The sequence below is a fragment of the Oryx dammah genome, unplaced genomic scaffold (assembly GCF_014754425.2).
Source record: "Oryx dammah isolate SB20612 unplaced genomic scaffold, SCBI_Odam_1.1 HiC_scaffold_23, whole genome shotgun sequence".
Classification (NCBI taxonomy): domain Eukaryota; kingdom Metazoa; phylum Chordata; class Mammalia; order Artiodactyla; family Bovidae; genus Oryx; species Oryx dammah.
In genome coordinates this window covers 110,066,706-110,084,341 of record NW_024070207.1, presented here as the reverse complement: position 1 = coordinate 110,084,341, position 17,636 = coordinate 110,066,706, and the positions used below count along the sequence as shown (strand labels likewise).

General features: G+C 45.5%; 1 protein-coding gene across 2 annotated transcripts in view; it reads right to left on the bottom strand.

Moving 5' to 3' along the window:
• Positions 1 to 3,412: 3,412 nt before the first annotated feature.
• The window catches only part of PCYT1B (phosphate cytidylyltransferase 1B, choline), a 142,893-nt gene continuing 128,669 nt past the window's right edge, over positions 3,413 to 17,636 (bottom strand). For both annotated transcript variants that reach the window (XM_040266634.1, XM_040266632.1), the window contains exon 8: positions 3,413 to 7,166. In XM_040266634.1, coding sequence (XP_040122568.1) covers positions 6,954 to 7,166 — 213 coding nt within the window. In that variant the 3' untranslated portion in view covers positions 3,413 to 6,953. The remainder of the gene's footprint in view (positions 7,167 to 17,636) is intronic.

Genomic DNA, 17,636 nt, shown 5'->3' with positions numbered 1-17,636 from the left:
AAAGGGCCTAACATAAAGATCCATTAGCATCTGCTGATGTTTATGCTCTTAATGATATATTCAGATTTTACTGGTTCTTTATTTTCAAGTTTTTACTTAAGTTCTTTTTTTATATTATTTATTTAAATTGGAGGCTAATTACTTTTAAACATGAGTTTTGTTATGCTGTTTGCCCACATGCCACAACTAAAGATCCTGCGTGCTGCAACTAAGACCCAGTGCAGCCAAATAAGTATTTATAAATAAAGATGTAGAATCAAACAAGAACAACAAAAATTGTCTTCATTCACAGGCCATACAAAAACAGGCACAAGAGGGAACTTTGCTGGAGGGAAGTGGTATGATTCCCATATCCCCAGAGAATTAAGTAAGGCCACACACATTATGTTGGAGGGATTTTAGGTAAGACATCCACAATGGTAGGTTATAGTAAAGGATGGCAGAGAACAGAATGAACCACTGAATGGGAGTGGCTGTGGAGAATGTCTTGGAGAAAACACTCTCTCCCTGCCATGAGACCCACCATAATTGAAGATGGGGAAATGAGGAGGCCACGTAAGCATGGATCTTTAGGGGTACTGAGGAAATAACCCTTTTTTTCCCCCAACCATAGCATCTTGACCTCCCCAGCAGCACCCCCACAGAGGTGTCAGGAGTGGGCTTTGTAAGGAGCAAGGCTACTATTGCAAGGAGCTATTTGCTCCTTGATGAGCAAACAAAGTTGAAGGGTGTGGCTCCCCTTTGCCTGGGGGAGGGTGTATATAGAGAGGTCAGGAGCCCTGGGATGCACTGTGAGAGGCTTAACTATGGCTGATGAGATCTGTATACCAGAGGAGGGTAACATAAATGGAGAAAACACAAACACAGAACAGCTAGCTCCAAGAATCAAGAAGAAGACGGAACAAGGGACTTCTCATCAGTCAAAGACCAGAGACAGTACCAAGGTCAGATGACCCTACCCATGTTCCTCTCCTCCCCGTAGATCTCCCCAAGACTCCTATCCTACCCTTGCCAAGCACAAATGCCTGCCTCAAGTCCTGTCTCTACCCATGAGGCCCCCTTTCCTATAACATTCCAATCCTCCTCTCCCAAACCAAAGTCCTGCTGACTCAGCCTGATGCCTTTTCAGGTGCAGGAAAACATGAGAGTAAAAAGGACCCCTCAAAGAAGTCAAGAAAAAAATCTCAATCATCCCCCTCTTATCCAAGAATATCTAACAGAAGCTTAAGGCCTACGACATTCATCTGTTACCACAAACTGAAAAATCATATAAGCACACGATGAGCAGGAATAAGAAGCAATGGAAAATCCAACCATTCAAAGTAACTTCCTGTGCAGACAGTTAATTTCAGAGCCTGGGCCAGAGCACTAGAACGAGCTGTCTTTGGAAGCAGCAATGAGGAAATGGTCAAAGATGAAGGAACACATCTGAGACTATCATGGTATATGGATGTTGAATACAATAAAATCAGCTAGTTGGAAAAAGATGTGTGTCTCTGTGGGTGGGAGGGAAGAAAGGAAGGGAAGAGGCAGGTGTGTCAGGAGGGTGGGAGGTGAGGTCCTGGAGGGCTGGGGGCCAGACTGGGAGGATAGCCAGACACTGGAGGATAAGGACTGGCTGAGGACTAAGAACTGAAGATCAGCTTCCTCAGCACTTTGTCCAAAGGACAAAAAGAAAAAGGTCTTTGGTGGTTCCATGTGTGTGGGGCAGAGAGGGACAGCAATGTCAGAGTCGAGTTACTCTAAATCCAGCCTGTCAAGGACACGTTTGATCTGTGTGGGAAAAGCCAGGTACTGTGTGAAGGACAGGTATTCTGTCTTTAAATGAATTCCCATGCTGCCCGCAGGCCTGGTTCTATTTCTTCTAGAGTCTAGGCTAATGTCAGAACTGTTGTTTCAAAGAGCTAGACCATGCCAATGGAGTTAATTGTTGTTTAGTCGCTCAGTAGTGTCTGACTCTTTTGTGACCCCATGGATTGAAGCCCACCAGGCTTCTCTGTCCATGGGATTCTCCAGGCAAGAATCCTGGAGTGGGGTGCCATTTCCATCTCCAGGGGAATCTTCCTGACCCAGGGATTGAACCTGCATCTCCTGCATTGGTAGGTGGATTCTTTGCCACTGAACTGTCAGGGAAGCCCACTGAATCTAATAGAAGCTCCTGGATTCCACTAGTGGAGGGCACCACCACAATGCTGTGAGCAACAGTCTGCCTTAATTTGCTGACCTTTTGAACCCTGATTTAGTACTACTCCCATCTCTCTGCTAGCAGCCCATGAAAGCAGCTTTGCCTCAAAGATGGAGAAGTGGCCAAAATGGCCACACTCCAGTGTTCAGGCCCAGGTGAAAAGCTGTAGGTGGCAAGGTAAGGGTGGTGGGTAGAACCCAAGAACCTACAGAGGCTGCAGTGTGAAAGTGGCCCCCTGTGCAGTTGGGTGTGGAGGCCCCAGGCCAGCTCCCAGTCTCCTAGCGAGGGGTGAGCTCTTTGCCATGGTGCCTCAGTGACAGCCTCATAGCTGGAGAAGTTTGGGGACCATGGAGCTTGCCTCCTGAATTCAGAGACTTCTACGGGCAAAGGAAACCTCAGAAACCATTTCCTCTAATGCCCTCATTTTACAAAAGCAGACACTGAGGTCAGAAAAGTGAAGGGCTTTGACACAGGTCAGAAAGCAATTTGGCAGTGGAGCCTACAACTCAGGGTCCTGGCTGGGCCCCTGGCATGACCTCCCCTCCAGGTAAGTGATCCTAACCAGCTATTTTCTTATTGAATTATCATTGGTTTAATTGTACTAATCTCTGCTGTACAACAAAGTGACACAGTTACACACATACTTTTTTTATATTCTTTTCCATTAAGGTTTATCGCAGGAGATTGGATATAGTTCCCTGTGCTGTACAGTAGGACCTTGTTTATCCATCTGCTAACCCCCAAATCCCAATCCATCCCTCCCATACCCCCACTCTTTGGCAACTGCAAGCCTGTTCTCTATGTCCATAAGTCTGTTTGTTTCGTGGATAGGTTTATTGGTGCCATATTTTAGATTCCCTATACAAGTGATAGCACATGGTATTTGTCTTTCTTATTTACTTCGTATGACAGTCTAGTTGCATCCATGTTGCTGCAAATGGCAATATTTTGTTCTTTTTATGGCTGAGTACTATTCCACTGTGTATATATGCCACATCTTCTTTATCGACTCATCTGTTAATGGACCTTTAGGTTGTTCCCTTGTCAGGCATGAACCGGCTGGCAGCTCCAGGCTTGGCCTGTGCTGCCCGACAACAGACCCATCATTCAGGGCTGGGCCGAGCTGGGCGGAGGCAGGACCGTGGCTATGCCTCTGCTTTCCAATGTTACACCAGAGCTCGTAAGTAGGAACACACAGCAGCACGCTTTTAAGAAACACAATAGGTAAAAAGTGCAATTCTGCATCCCTTTATTTATAAACAAGTTGAGAATGCCATGTCCTGTTGGGAAGCAAGAGTGGGTTTGGAGCGCAGAGAGGGAGGTGCAGGGGTGGCAGGGGGTGGGGCCTGATTCCGGAAGTTCGCATGATTCAGCACCAGAGCAAACACTTGGGCGTAAGGTCGTGCTTTAACCCAGACGAGTTGTCGTCGTCTTGTCTTATATGTATAGCATAGTCTGAAGTATGTATGCTTTTCTTATGGCTTTGTCCCGGGACACATCGCAGTGACACACAGAAAAAAACTCAAGTCTAGAGAGAAGTAGAAGTTGCAGAATGCCTCATGAGCTCTTTTGTTAAAAGAAGAAAAATCTGATGGCCAAGACTAGTGCTGACTGGATGCCTGAGGAACAGAGACATCTCTGTTCCCTTCAGACTCATCAGATTCAGCTGAGTCTATATCGCCATCTTGCATCTCTCTCCCTGGGGCGTGCCTGGCTGATAAGTCCCAAGATGGAGAGGAGGAATCCATGCTCTTCCCATCCCTCCCGCCAAGGATGGTCAGTAACTCCAAACTCAGGCCGTCCTGCAGCTGTGTGTCTTCCCCGCAGAGCAGGTCAGAAGGCAGACTTGGGTCTCGGGAGCACTCGTCTTAAGGTTGGTTTCCTTTGCCTTTGCCAAGTCCTGGCCTATGGGAGCTGGCTTGCCAGAAACGGGCCATCCAGTGTGACTCTGACATTACAATTGCCCTGGGTTTTTAGCTGGTGAACATTGGATTTTGGGATCCCCAGGAGGAAGATGAGACAGCTGATGGAGAAGAGCGGAAATGGGAAAGCTGGGCAGGCAGAACCCACAACCTGCATGGGTACTCACTAACCTTGGCTGTCAGTGAAAGGAGGCCTGTCTTCTTCACCTGTTAGGGAGTGAGTGACCCCTGTAAGGGAGCGGACAGGCACCGCGCTCCCACGCTTGCCCTTCTTCACGTATCTTGCCTTCTTCCACAACCTAAATTCAGCCCTCAGTCTGAAGCTTCCTTCCCTGTCTAGGGCAAAAGAACATTTCCTCGCTTTCTGGCATTTCTGCTTACCTCTCTGAGCTTGAGTAACACTTGGTATCGCTCCCATTCCAGCCTTAACTCCCTTGGGGCCATGACTGTGGACAGCCAGCCACCGCATCTCCTCCCAGGCAGGGGAGGAGGGGCAGGGAGAAGCTGGTGGCCAGGATGCATCAAAGATTGGGTTGCAGACTCCTCCATTCCTTCTCATTAATCTTGCAGCCTTGGGAGGGGAGGTATTGTTAATGGTCAGAAGTGGGGCCTGGGGTGAGACTTAGAACCTGCTTGTGGGTTGTGATGGCCTGTCCCTGGCACTGAATGTGAGTCATAACGGCGGCACGTGTCAGTGTGGTATGTAAGGCCTGCAAAGTTAGAGGCCGCCTGGTGCGTCAATGCCAAGCTGTTTGCTCCGGAGCAGGAATCAGGTAAACATGGGTTTATCTGCTCTGGACCAGAGCCTAGAACCAGAAAAGGCATTCCCAAGAGAGTTTTCTCCTGCAGAGGGAGGCCCTCACATGAGTCAAGCATGCAGATTTTCTTGAAGCTTTTCTCCTCCCTCCAGGCACCTTGTTCTCCTTTTCTCTTCCCTCGTTCCCACTGCCTTTTGCAGCTGGCCACTGCCTCCTGTCAGTGCTTGGAGACGGGGGCATACACGCCAGTGTGCCCGGGGAGCACGGTGGGAGAGAGACCACACAGCATGGTGGAAGCACGGGGCAATGCTCTGGGCCTTGATGGCAGCAAGAAATTTCCTCACGGGCCATCTTCCCACCGGCTCTCTGTCCCACATGAATGCTCGACAGAGTTCTGGAAAAACTGCCAGGAACAGGGGAGTGCCCAAGCCAGCTGAGCCTCATGGTTCTGCTTCCCAACAAACCCTACTATTTCCAGGTGGGCAGGGAGGTAGTTCAGCCCCAATGCGAGGGGAAAGACATGCCACCTTCCTTCCTTGGTTGCCCCATGTGTCTCCAGAAGGCTGGTTCACAAGGCCTCTGAAAAGGAGTGTTTCTGTCCCGAGGGATGCTGGGCTCTGCCCATGTCACTGTTCTGGGCCCCTGGCTCCAATGGCACAGCCAGATGATGCTACTTCTACTCAGGCGTGTGCTCCCACCCCTCACCTCTACCTGCTCACGTCTACCCATGCTTAGCAGATAGCAACATCAGATACCTCAGTGGGAAAGCTTACCGTCTTCAACCCACTTGAAGCCTAAGGCTAGGAGTAATTACAGGACTGCCTGGCCCATTCAGAGGCTGAGGCTCCCACCGTGCTCAGTGAAACTCTCAGAGCCTGCCTCCACCTGCAATGATGATGGGAGGCCATGAGCACCACTCGCCGATTTCTTGGCTGGGACGACATTTTTGCAGGAATGCAGGATGAGCTTTTGACAAGGTGCCCAAGTCCCAAGGGAACCAGGCAGTTCTGAAGACTGAGGATTTCAGTGGGCTATTAGAGTGGGAGCTGGAGAGGGGGACAGTATAAAATGCCGCCACCACTGACTTGTTGCATATGGTACACACCCTGGATGGCGTCTTGGGAGCATACATAGAACAGATATGTGCAGGTAGCACCCCCTATTGGTATACTTTGTGGCTTGGGACATCAGACTGCTGCTTGAGGTCTGCAGAACTCTTCACTGGTCAGAAATGGGAAAAGCCATTCCATGACAGTATCCTTGAAGGAGAAGCTTCAGGAAACAGCAACCATCTGCTAAACTCGGAGCCAAAGCAGAGCGGCTCCTTGTGTATATATGTCTATAGGATGTTCTCTTGCATTTTCCACAGACTAAGGTAATTTCTAGAAAACAAGGAAGTCAAACCAATGATGAAAGAGTACAGCCAGGAGAAGACACTAGGCGGCATTCTCCTGGAAAGAACTGTCCTTGGCATGAGAAGTTGCGGTTCACACTAGGTGACCTGGGATATATCTGGCCTAAAGCAAGGCTTGGTCTAGACTGCAAAGGACTGATGCGTTGCAACCTCTGGTCTCTGGCTAAACTGAGAAGGCTGGCGTTTGTCTGTAGCTCGACTATTTCAGAAGCACTGTGCCACCTCTACTGGAAATAACTTTATTCTGGCAACGCTTGGGCGGTGGGAGGCAACGTGCATGGCCCTTAGGAGCTGAAAGAAGCAGACTTCAGGTGCTGCTGCTTCCATGGGTGGTGTACCTGGTGGGGATGGGAGTAAGGGCCAAAGCAGAAGACACCCCACTCGGTGCGAGTCTCCCAGGGGTGCTCTGCCTCTTTCTTTAGCAAGGTTAAAGTAGGGTGTTTCTAGATGCTGCTAAGAAGGTCTGTATAGGTTGCCCGCCTGGAAACCTCCATGCAGAGCCTGGGTTTGGGGCAGAGTGGAGACTGAGTGGGGAGCTGGTCCCGAGGGGAGCTGTGTCCTGGGCTGAGCTGCAGCGCCAGCGACTGTTGCCCTCCCCCCCAGGGTGTCCCCTGTGCCCCCGCCCTGCCCCCCTACCCCACATGGTGGGGGCTCTGGTTGTTAGCCAGCAGCCTTTACTTCTCATCCTCATCCCCCTCACTCATGCTGCTCATGGAGGCTGAGGCGGCTTTAGGTGAGAAGGGGGGTGAGGGTTTGTGCGGGAGCCACAAAAAGGTGGGCGACGGGGAGCGGGAAGGAGACCGGCTCCTGGTGGGGCTGCTCACAGGGCTCTGCTTCGGGGACAAGGCATGCAGCATCCGGTTGCTCCTCTCCTGGAACATCTGCTTCTAGAGAGGGAAGGGAGAGAGGCATGTGTTAAAAGAGCCATGTGCAGGGCAGGGAAACAAACATGGCATGAAGGGCGGGAGCGCGCACGCGCACACACACACACACACACACACACACACACACACACACGGGCTAGTGTGGCAGCCTGTGGCCCCAGACTGTCTTGGGGCCGGGGCGGGGGCGGGCGGTGCTGAGTGAGGCTCTGGGGCAGGAGGACGCTGCCGCATCCGATTACTCTCACGGCTGGTTCTTGGAAGTCACCTCATCTCACCGCCTGTTCCCCCCTCCCAATCTGACTGCTGTCTGTGATGTGCCCAGTGGAAGGGCCACGGGAAACACAGCAAAAACCCCTCTCCTCATCACACAGTAAACACAATATGAGTATGTCAGACGAAACTATGGTCTGGGAGACAAAGCAAGAGCAGTTAGCAGACTGGGGTGGTGCCTGGGGAGGTGGATGGGCGGCAACTGCGAGTCAAGCAGAGGCCTGAAAGAGGTGATGGGGAGGGGACCAGGGGGATGGAAATCAGGGAGAAGCATGTTCCAGACAGACCCCGAGAAGGGAGCACATGGTGCATGTCTTGGGACAAGCCAGGCGGTGAGTAGGGGCATGCACGCGGCTAGGAGGAGGTCTACAGAGTAACAGAGGGCTGTGGCCTGTGGGTCTTGGTGGCCCACTGTAAACTTGGCCTTTGAGGAGTAGAGAAAGCTCTGGAGAGTTCCTTTAGCTCTGGAGTTCTGAGCAAAAGAAAAACACGGACTTGTGGTTTAAAGGGGACCCCTGTGGCTGCTGTGCTGGTGATAGTGAAGCGAAGGCAGGAGCAGGGGACAGTGAAGAGCCCTCAGGAAGAACCCAAGAGGATGATGGCACCCTGGGCTGGGATGACGGCCATGAGCATGGTGAGAAATGGCTAGAATTATGGTATGTTTTTTTCCTGTTGTTTTATTAAGGCTTACTTAATAATTTCCAGTTAAGCTTCTCAATGTACAGTTCTGAGAGTTGTGATACATGCCTTCAGTTTTGTGACTACCACTACCATCGAGTTACTGAGGTCATTTGCAGTCACCCCCCGCTCTCCAGCCTTGGGTCGCAGAAGTGTTTTCTGTCCCTAGAGTTTTGCAGAATGTCATCTAAATGGAATCATGCGGTATTTGGTGGTGGTTTAGTTGCTCGTTCGTGTCTGATTCTTTGCAACCCCATGGACTGCAGCCTGCCAAACTCCTCTGTCCATGGGATTTCCCAGCAAGAATACTTTAGTGGGTTGCCATTGCCTTCTCCAGGGGATCTCCCCGACCCAAAGATCGAACCTAGTCTCTTGCATTAGCAGGTGGTCTTCTGCATTTCAGGCAGATTCTTTACCGACTGAGCCACCAGGGAAGCCACGTATATGGTCTGGCTCCGTTTTGAAAGTGGAGCCAACAGGACTCGTGACAGATGGGATGTGGGGTGTGGGAGGAAGCAGAATCAAGTGACTAGTTTCTGGCCCGTGAAACAAGAAAGCTGATGCCACTGCCTGGTGTAGGAAACCATGGGGCTGGAGGAGGACAGGGGCATAAGATGGCTTTCCCAGTTTGGGACCTCCAGTGACTGCTGCCTAGTGCTTTCAGCGCCAAGCTCTTCTGCAACACTGTCCACTAACCTCTGGGGAACCTAATCCTGGCACCGAGCCTCTGCCCATCTGCCCTCCTGCCACGGCCCTTGAGCACTCTGTTCCCCATGCCCGAACGTCCTCCCCAGGCTGCCTGGGCTCTGCGCTCTAGTTTGCCATCACTGCTCCTTGTAGAGCCTCAGCCCCCAGCTGCTTGCTCCAATCCTCTGCTCTAAACTGGCTCTGAGAGCCAATTCTCCTGTTAGCCCTCTTAGACTTTGCTTCATTTGGGTTTTTCATTTTACGAACTACTACTGAGACCTTGGGGACCTGGTGCTGTTACAAGAAGGGGAAGAAAAGGGTAATTTGGTGGTCATATTCAAACAGGGGCTTCGGTGACATGGGGAAGAAGGGATGGAAAGGGGCGTTGATCCTGTGGGACTGGCTTTACAAGCAGAGGGTGCTAAGTAGGCAATGCTAAGCATAACTGCTTGGCTCGACTGGACCTCCCAGTGCCTACAGGGTACAGTAGTTGAAGCTAGAGCACCAGGAGGAGGATGGATTTCTCTGGAAGAGCCCCTGGAAGATTGTAATCAGTAGAGGGGTATGGTAAGATTCATGATGTAGAAATACCTTTGGGTGTGGGAGCATAAAAGCAAAGAAAGAAACCATTAAAAAAAGATTAGTGTTTGGCTATATAAAAATTGAAAACTTCTATACATCTATTTCTGCTTTATTGACTATGCCAAAGCCTTTGTGTGGATCACAACAAACTGTGGAAAATTCTGAAAGAGATGGGAATACCAGACCACCTGACCTGCCTCCTGAGAAATCTGTATGCAGGTCAGGAAGCAACAGCTAGAACTGGACATGGAACAACAGACTGGTTCCAAATAGGAAAAGGAGTACGTCAAGGCTATATATTGTCACCCTGCTTATTTAACTTCTATGCAGAGTACATCATGAGAAATGCTGGGCTGGAGGAAGCACAAGCTGGAATCAAGATTGCCAGGGGAAATATCAATAACCTAAGATATGCAGATGACACCACCCTTATGGCAGAAAGCGAAGAACTAAAGAGCCTCTTGATGAAAGTGAAAGAAGAGAGTGAAAGGTTGGCTTAAAGCTCAACATTCAGAAAACAAAGATCATGGCATCCGGTCCCATCACTTCATGGCAAATAGTTGGGGAAAAAGTGGAAACGGTGGCTGACTTTATTTTTTTGGGGCTCCAAAATCACTGCAAATGGTGATTGCAGCCATGAAATTAAAAGATGCTTACTCCCTGGAAGGAAAGTTATGACCAACCTAGACAGCATATTAAAAAGCAGAGACATTGTCAACAAAGGTCTGTCTCGTGAAGGCTATGGTTTTTTCCAGTGGTCATGTATGGATGTGAGAGTTGGACTGTAAAAAAAGCTGAGCGCCGAAGAATTGATGCTTTTGAACTGTGGTGTTGGAGAAGACTCTTGAGAGTCCCTTGGACTGCAAGGAGATCCAACTAGTCCATCCTAGAGGAAATCAGTCCTGAATATTCATTGGAAGGACTGATGCTGAAGCTGAAACTCCAATACTGTGGCCACCTGATGTGAAGAACTGACTCATTGGAAAAAGACCCTGATGCTGGGAAAGACTGAAGGTGGAAGGAAAAGGGGATGACAGAGGATGAGATGGTTGGATGACATCACTGACTCAATGGTCATGAGTTTGGGTGAACTCTGGGAGTTGGTGATGGACATGGAGGCCTGGCATGCTGCAGTTCTCAAAGAGTCGGACACGATTGAGTGACTGAACAAAACTGAACTGATACCTCAAAAAAAAAAAAAAACACAAAACACTATCACTATGAAATAAGGTAAAAGGCTAAAAGGCAAATGAAGAAAAGGGAAAAACTTTTGCAACATTTAAATACAAACTAAGCAGCTTAGTATATAACAGAGTTTACAAACCCAAAAGAAAATAATGAGCATTTGGCACATATAGGTAATTCACAAAAGACTTATAAATGAACTATAAAAAATGTTTGGCATTACTAATAAACAAATGCAAAGTGACTGATGTGAGAAACCTTTTTTTCTATACCAGATTGCTAAAAATATTTTTCACCTTCCCAACCTTTTAAAACTTTTTCCAGTTTTGAAATATAATTGACATACTGCACTATATACATTTGAGGTGTACAACATAATAATTTCACTTAAATTGTGAAGTGATTGCTATATTAAGGTTAGTTAACATCCATCATCTCATGGATACAAATTTTTTTTCCATGTGATGAACTCTTAGGATATACTCTCAAAACCTGCATATACAGCACACAGCACTGTTAACTATAGTGATCATTATACATTACATCCCCAGTACTTACTTACCTCATAATTGGAACTTTGTACCTTTTGACCCCTTTTCTGCAATTTCCCCTCCCCATACTCCCTACCTCTGGTAAACACAAATCAATGAGATCATACAGTATTTGTCATTCTCTGACTTATTTCACTTGGCGTAATGCCCTCAAGGTCCATCCATGTTATCACAAATGGCAGGATTTCTTTTCTATAGATGAGTAATAATCCATTATACTATATACAGACACACACCACAACTTCATCCATCCATCCATCAATGGACACTGAGGCTGTTTCCATGTCTTGGCTATTGTAAATATTGCTGCTATGAACCTGTCATTTCCTTCAGATAAAACAGCTGACTCTTGAACAGTATGAGGGGTTAGGGGTAAAAAAAAACCCATGTATAACATAGTTGGCCCTCTGTATTTGTGGTTCTACATTTGTGGATTCAACCAACTGTGGATCATGTAGTCCTTTAGTATTTAATACTGAAAAAGAAATCCAAGTGTAAGTGGACCCATGCAGTTCAAACCCATGTTGTTCAAGGGTCAACTGTATTCCCACAAGTGGAATTTCTGGATCATATTTTGAATTTTTTGAGAAACCTTCATAATGTTTCCATAGTGGCTGTACCAGTTGACGGTCCCACCAACAGTGCACAAGGGATCCCTTTTCTCTACATACTTCAGAGCATTCGTTACCTTTTGTCTTTTTAATGCCAACCACTAGCATCACCGACTCAATGGACATGAGCTTGAGCAAACTCTGGGAGATGCTGAAGGACAAGGAAGCCTGGTGTGCTGCAGTCCAGGGGGTTGCAAAGAGTCGGACACAACTTAGGGACTGAACAACAACTCTGACAGGCATGAGGTAATATCTCATTGTGGTTTCAGTTTGCATTTCCCTATTGATTTAGTGATGTTAAACATGTTTTCATGTACTTGTTGACCATTTGTATATCTTTTTTGGAAAAATGTCTATTCAGGTCCTTTGCCCATTTTTAAACTCGATTACTTGGTTTTTCGCTACTCAGTTGTATGAGTTCTTTATATATTTTAGATGTTAACACCTTATCGGATATATGGTTTGCAAACTCTTTTCCCTTTCTGTAGGCTTTTAAATTTGTAGACGGTTTCTTTGGCCATGCAGAAGCGTTTTAGTTTGATGTAGTCTCATTTATTTTGTTGCTTGTGCTTTAGGTGTCCAACCAAAAAAATCATTGCTAAGACTCATGTCAAGGGGTTTTTCTCTGATATTTTCTACCGGGAATTTTATGGATTATGATCTTACATTAAAATCTCTAATCTATTTCAAGTTAATTTTTGTGCAGCTGTAAGATAGAGGTCTACTTTCATTCTTTTACCTGTGATTTTCTAGCACCATTTATTGAAGATAATTGTCTTTTCTCTATTAAGTATTTTTGGCTCCCTTGCATGGGTTTACCTCTGGGCTCTCAATTCTGTTTTGTTGGCCTATGTGTCTGTATCTATGCCACTACCATACTATTTTGATTAATATAGCTTTACAGGACAGCTTGAAAGTAAGAAGTATGATGCTCTCCCAATTTTTCTTTCTCAAGATTGCTTTGGCTGTCTGGGTGGTGTCTTTTGTGGTTTCATATACATTTTAGGACTTTTTTTATATTTCTGTGAAAAAAAATGCCATTGGAATCTTGATAGGAATTGCATCAAATCTATAGATGGCTTTCGGTAGTACAGGCATTTTAACAGTTCTTTCAATCTATTAACGTGAGTTATCTTTCCATTTATTGGTGTCTTCTTGGATTCCTTTCATCAGTGTCTTGTAGTTTTCAGTGCACAGATCTTTTATGTCCTCCCCAAGTGAGGCTGTAGGTTGGGCTCCACAGTTTCCTGGATTTCGTGGTCAGGATTACTAGATGCTCAGGACTGGTACTACACTCAGCAGTTGGTGGGGCTATGAATTAGCTTCTCTTTCTTGATAGGGCAGCAGAATAGGCCCCAGGGCTTGTATAGCTTGTTTTTGGAGACCTGGCCAGACAGGGCCACCAGTTTTGCTTTCTGTTCAAGTGCTGTTGGATGGGCTAGGCAGCTGCCTGTGTGCTTCAATTCCATGGTCAGGTGGGCTACACACCGTATTCAGCAATAAGTGGGGCTGTGAATTAGCTTCCCTTCCCAGGCATGGTGGGAGAATCAACCTGAAGGCTGGAGAGGCCTTTGTTTTTGTGGTCCTTATTCAAGCTGATCTGCACCCTCAGTTCCCTGGCTCAGCAGTGCCGCTGGCTCTGCTGTGCAGTCCGCCAGCTGGCTCTGCTCAAGTAATGCTGGACCAGGCAGCTTCCCAGGTGTTCTGGCCAGGCTTTCTGGTTGGGTGGGGCTTGTAGCTTCACCCAGCAATGACGGGGCTATAACTCAGCTCCTCGTCATGACTGGGGACAGACCAGGCTTCAGGGCCCAGAGTTTTTGTTTGAGGACCCACACTGGACTGACTTGGGCCCCACTGAGTTCCCAGGTCAGGCGGCACCAATGACTTGACCCTGCAGATGAAGCATGGTGCCTGGCTGGGGCTAGTGCTTGGGCTCTGCAGGCAGGAACTTGGTCTGCCAAGATCACAGCGCTGGCCTCTCCCCACATCTCTGTCATGATGAGATTCTCAGTAATCAAGCCCTTTAGATTCTTCTGCAATCTTCCTGGGGTAAGACCAGAGTGGGTCTCGCGAGAAAGACCTCAGGCACAGCAATTCCCCAGCAGTTATTTTCCTTTTTTCAGTTCTAGCCCATAAACTTTTTAGGAGCTCAGATCTCCTCCAGCAGACACAACAGAGATGCTTCACTGATCACGGAGATCCTTTCCAGATTTAAAATTCCATAATGCTACAAATACACCAATTATTCACCTTCCATTAAAGGCATTGATAATTCTGTCAAATGACATCCAAACCCCTCAAAATCAGACAGAAAAAAAAATGCTGTAGTACAACAGCATTAACTTAGATTAAGCCCATTTATGAGACAAAATCAAATGCCAAAAGGATAGGGTGGCCTATTATTAAGAGCGACATAAAAAAAAAATCCCTGAAATTCAAGCAGGCACTTTAAAATATGTGTTTTTATTACTGTAATCTTTAGGTATATTTTTAGAGGCAGCCATTAGCCCTCCTGCGGTTAATGGATTGTCAGCATTTCCATTAGAAGCCCACTTTCAAAGAATCTACAACTTGTCTACTATAGTTTGACTCTAGCTCATAACTGAATATTCTGCCTAAGGGGGTGAAATGATTTGAATCCTTAATGATAAACTGTGCAGTTACACTTCAGACAATGCAATATCCATGCAAAACAACTCTGGGTCTTGATTTGCAAACTCTCTGATCTGTTGTTTCTGGTGCATTTTGAAGGGTGGTTCCCCTGCAAAGGAGCTGAATTGAATCTGGTCAGGAGACAGTTTGTAATAAGCTTCCTGGGAAGAAAAGCACTTTAGAACTATAACAAATAATGAAGACCATGGCATAGCATTTTCAAAGAGAAATGGTATTTATATTCAGTTTTTTGCTGTATTAAGAGGTTTTCATTTATAACATTTTCTCCCCCCCAAAAAAAATCCCATTTCTAGTCCTGATAACATGACAGTAATTTTCTGTTTCCTCTCCTACAATATTTTCCCTTTTAAGAAGTTCTTAATATCTGGTGAGGCAGTAAATGACTTGACAAGTGCCTTTATAGGTTTCAGGGTTTCAGATATATTCTGGCAAATCCACCAAAAAGGAAATAAAAATATTCTAGTTAGATATGGTTTGGACCTCTGGTAATCAAGATGGAACTCAAGAAGAGTTTGAATTATGAGTTCCAATCAACAAACAACAACTCGCCCTGAAACAGTGCCTGGCACATCCCTGGTGCCAGGCACTGTTAAAAAGGACTTTAAAGTATGTGACAATTTAATCCTCCCAACAACCCAAGGAAGTGGCTGAGAGGTAAGTGAACTTGCCCACAGCTCTCTGACTATGAATTGAAGCCCTGCTCGTGACTAGCTCTCTGTAACTTTCATGGTTAGAAGCTTTTCATGTTTACTTGTGTTTTACTTGAGTATTTGTTGGCAGACAAAGTTTTCAAACTGTCTAAAAGACGAGTGGGAAATCTAATTCAGATCCACAAACTGAATTTTATATTTCTCAAAATCAAAAGTCTTAATAGTTAGCAATGGCCTTAGAATGGCTATTATAAGAAACAAACAGAAAACAAGTTCTGAAGAAGATGTGGAGAAATCAGAACCTTTGTACATTGTGGAGGGAATGTAAAATGGTGCAGCCACCGTGGAAAACAGTATGGCAGTTCCTCAAAATAATTAAAAAGAATTATCATATGCTTCAGCAATTCTACTCCTGGGTGTACACTCAAAAGACTTTAGAGACTGAAACAGATATTTGTATAGCTAATGTTCACAGCCATAAAGCGGAAACAATCTAAATCTCCATTGATGGATAAATGGATAAACAAAATGAGGTGTGTATAAATAAATGTATATGTGTGTATATATGTGTATGCACATACTTATGATGGTTTTTTTTTTTAGCTATTATGGGGTAAAGTATTGCTCTGATGGTGTTGAAAAGAAACATTTTGTCTGTTACAAAATATTATGGAGGGTTTTCCTGGCATGGAGGATCGGAAGGCTGACCAATGATGCCTTGCTTCAAGAACCATTTCCTGACAGCACACTATGTATGGTTTGAGGATTAAGCTGTTTTGTTATGAGACTGTGATACAGTTTGGGATGTATTTCACTCTCAAAATCATTGCAATTTGGGTTACTCTATGGTAGGAAAATTTTCTCCGTTGCCATCATAACATGGGGTTCAATTTAATCCAAATTCTGGCTGTTTAGTATTTATGATGAAAAGGTTTGTTTTACCAAAGAAGTGGACTGAAATCTACTTTGTTGAGCTAAATATATTTTGAGAGAGCTAATATCTCCAACCATCAGTGTCCCAATATATAAATTCCAAGAAATTTGGGAATGTGAGATATTAATTTTAGGCCAAGTATTTTCCTTAGATCTTTCAAAGAATACAGAGTTGACTTGCCTTGGAAATCAGGGAAGTTGAAATTCGTTTTTGCACTCTGATGGAGCTTCCAAATGTTTATAACTTTGCCACTCTTATATTCCAAAAGGTACAATAAAATGAGTTGAATGCTATCCTATATTTCTAAAATCTTTCCACTACAAAGTTTTCCATAGTAGTGTGGTTTCATCTGTTACTTAAAAAATGTTAAGGATTTGATTGGGCTTCATTTCTTATACAGGCTATTAAATCAAATATGGTAGGGTGTATTGGTTATCTGCAGTGTGTACAGATGTTTCTAGTTCCTGATTTTGAAGCTGGCAGCTCCTACTTATGATTTTAACTTTCATTTCTGATTCTGCAAAGTATGTTACATCACAGGAAAAGAAATGCAAATCAAAATCACAATGAGATATCATGCCCAAGTGGTGAGAATGGCCACCATCAAAAAATGTACAAAGAGTACTGTTGGTAAGAATGTCAATTGTCACAGACTCTATGGAGAAAAACATAGAGGTTCCTGAAAAACTACAAATAAAGTGTCGTTAAGAAAATAAACTATTAGTTAATTTATTGGAGGGTACAACTGAATTGGAGATCGGAGGTGAAATAAAAAGTACTGGAAACCAACTTGCCTAGATCTGGTCCCTTTACCTCTCCTTAGCTCTTAGAACAGTATAGGTCACGATAAGGAAGTCTCCGTAGCTCTCCTTCAGTTCAGTTCAGTTGCTCAGTCATGTCTGACTCTTTGTGAACCCTTGGACTACAGCATGCCAGGCTTCCCTGTCCATAACCAATTCATGTCCATTGAGTCGGTGATGCCATCCAGCCATCTCATCCTCTGTCATCCCCTCTTCCTCCTGCCTTCAATCTTTCCCAACATCAGGGTCTTTTCCAAGGAGTCAGTTCTTTGCATCAGGTGGCCAAAGTATTAGAGTTTTAGCTTCAGCATCAGTCCTTCCAATGAATATTAGTGCCTGATTTCTTTTAGGATTGACTGGTTTGATCTCCTTGTAATCCAAGGGATTCTTAAGAGTCTTCTCCAACACCACAGTTCAAAAGCATCAATTCTTCGGCACTCAGCTTTATGGTCCAACTCTCACATCCATACATGACCACAGGAAAAACCATAGCCTTGACTAGACAGACATTAGTTGGCAAAGTAATGTCTCTGCTTTTGAATATGCTGTCTAGGTTGGTCATAACTTTTCTTCCAAGGAGTAAGCGTCTTTTACTTTCATGGCTGCAGTCACCATCTGCAGTGATTTTGGAGCCCAAGAAAATAAAGTCTGACACTGTTTCCACTGTTTCCCCATCTATTTCCCATGAAATGATGGGACCAGATGCCATGATCTTCATTTTCTGAATGTTGAGCTTTAAGCCAACTTTTTCACTCTCCTCTTTCACTTTCATCAAGAGGCTTTTTAGCTCCTCTTCACTTTCTGCCATAAGGGTGGTATCATCTGCATATCTGAGGTTATTGATATTTCTCC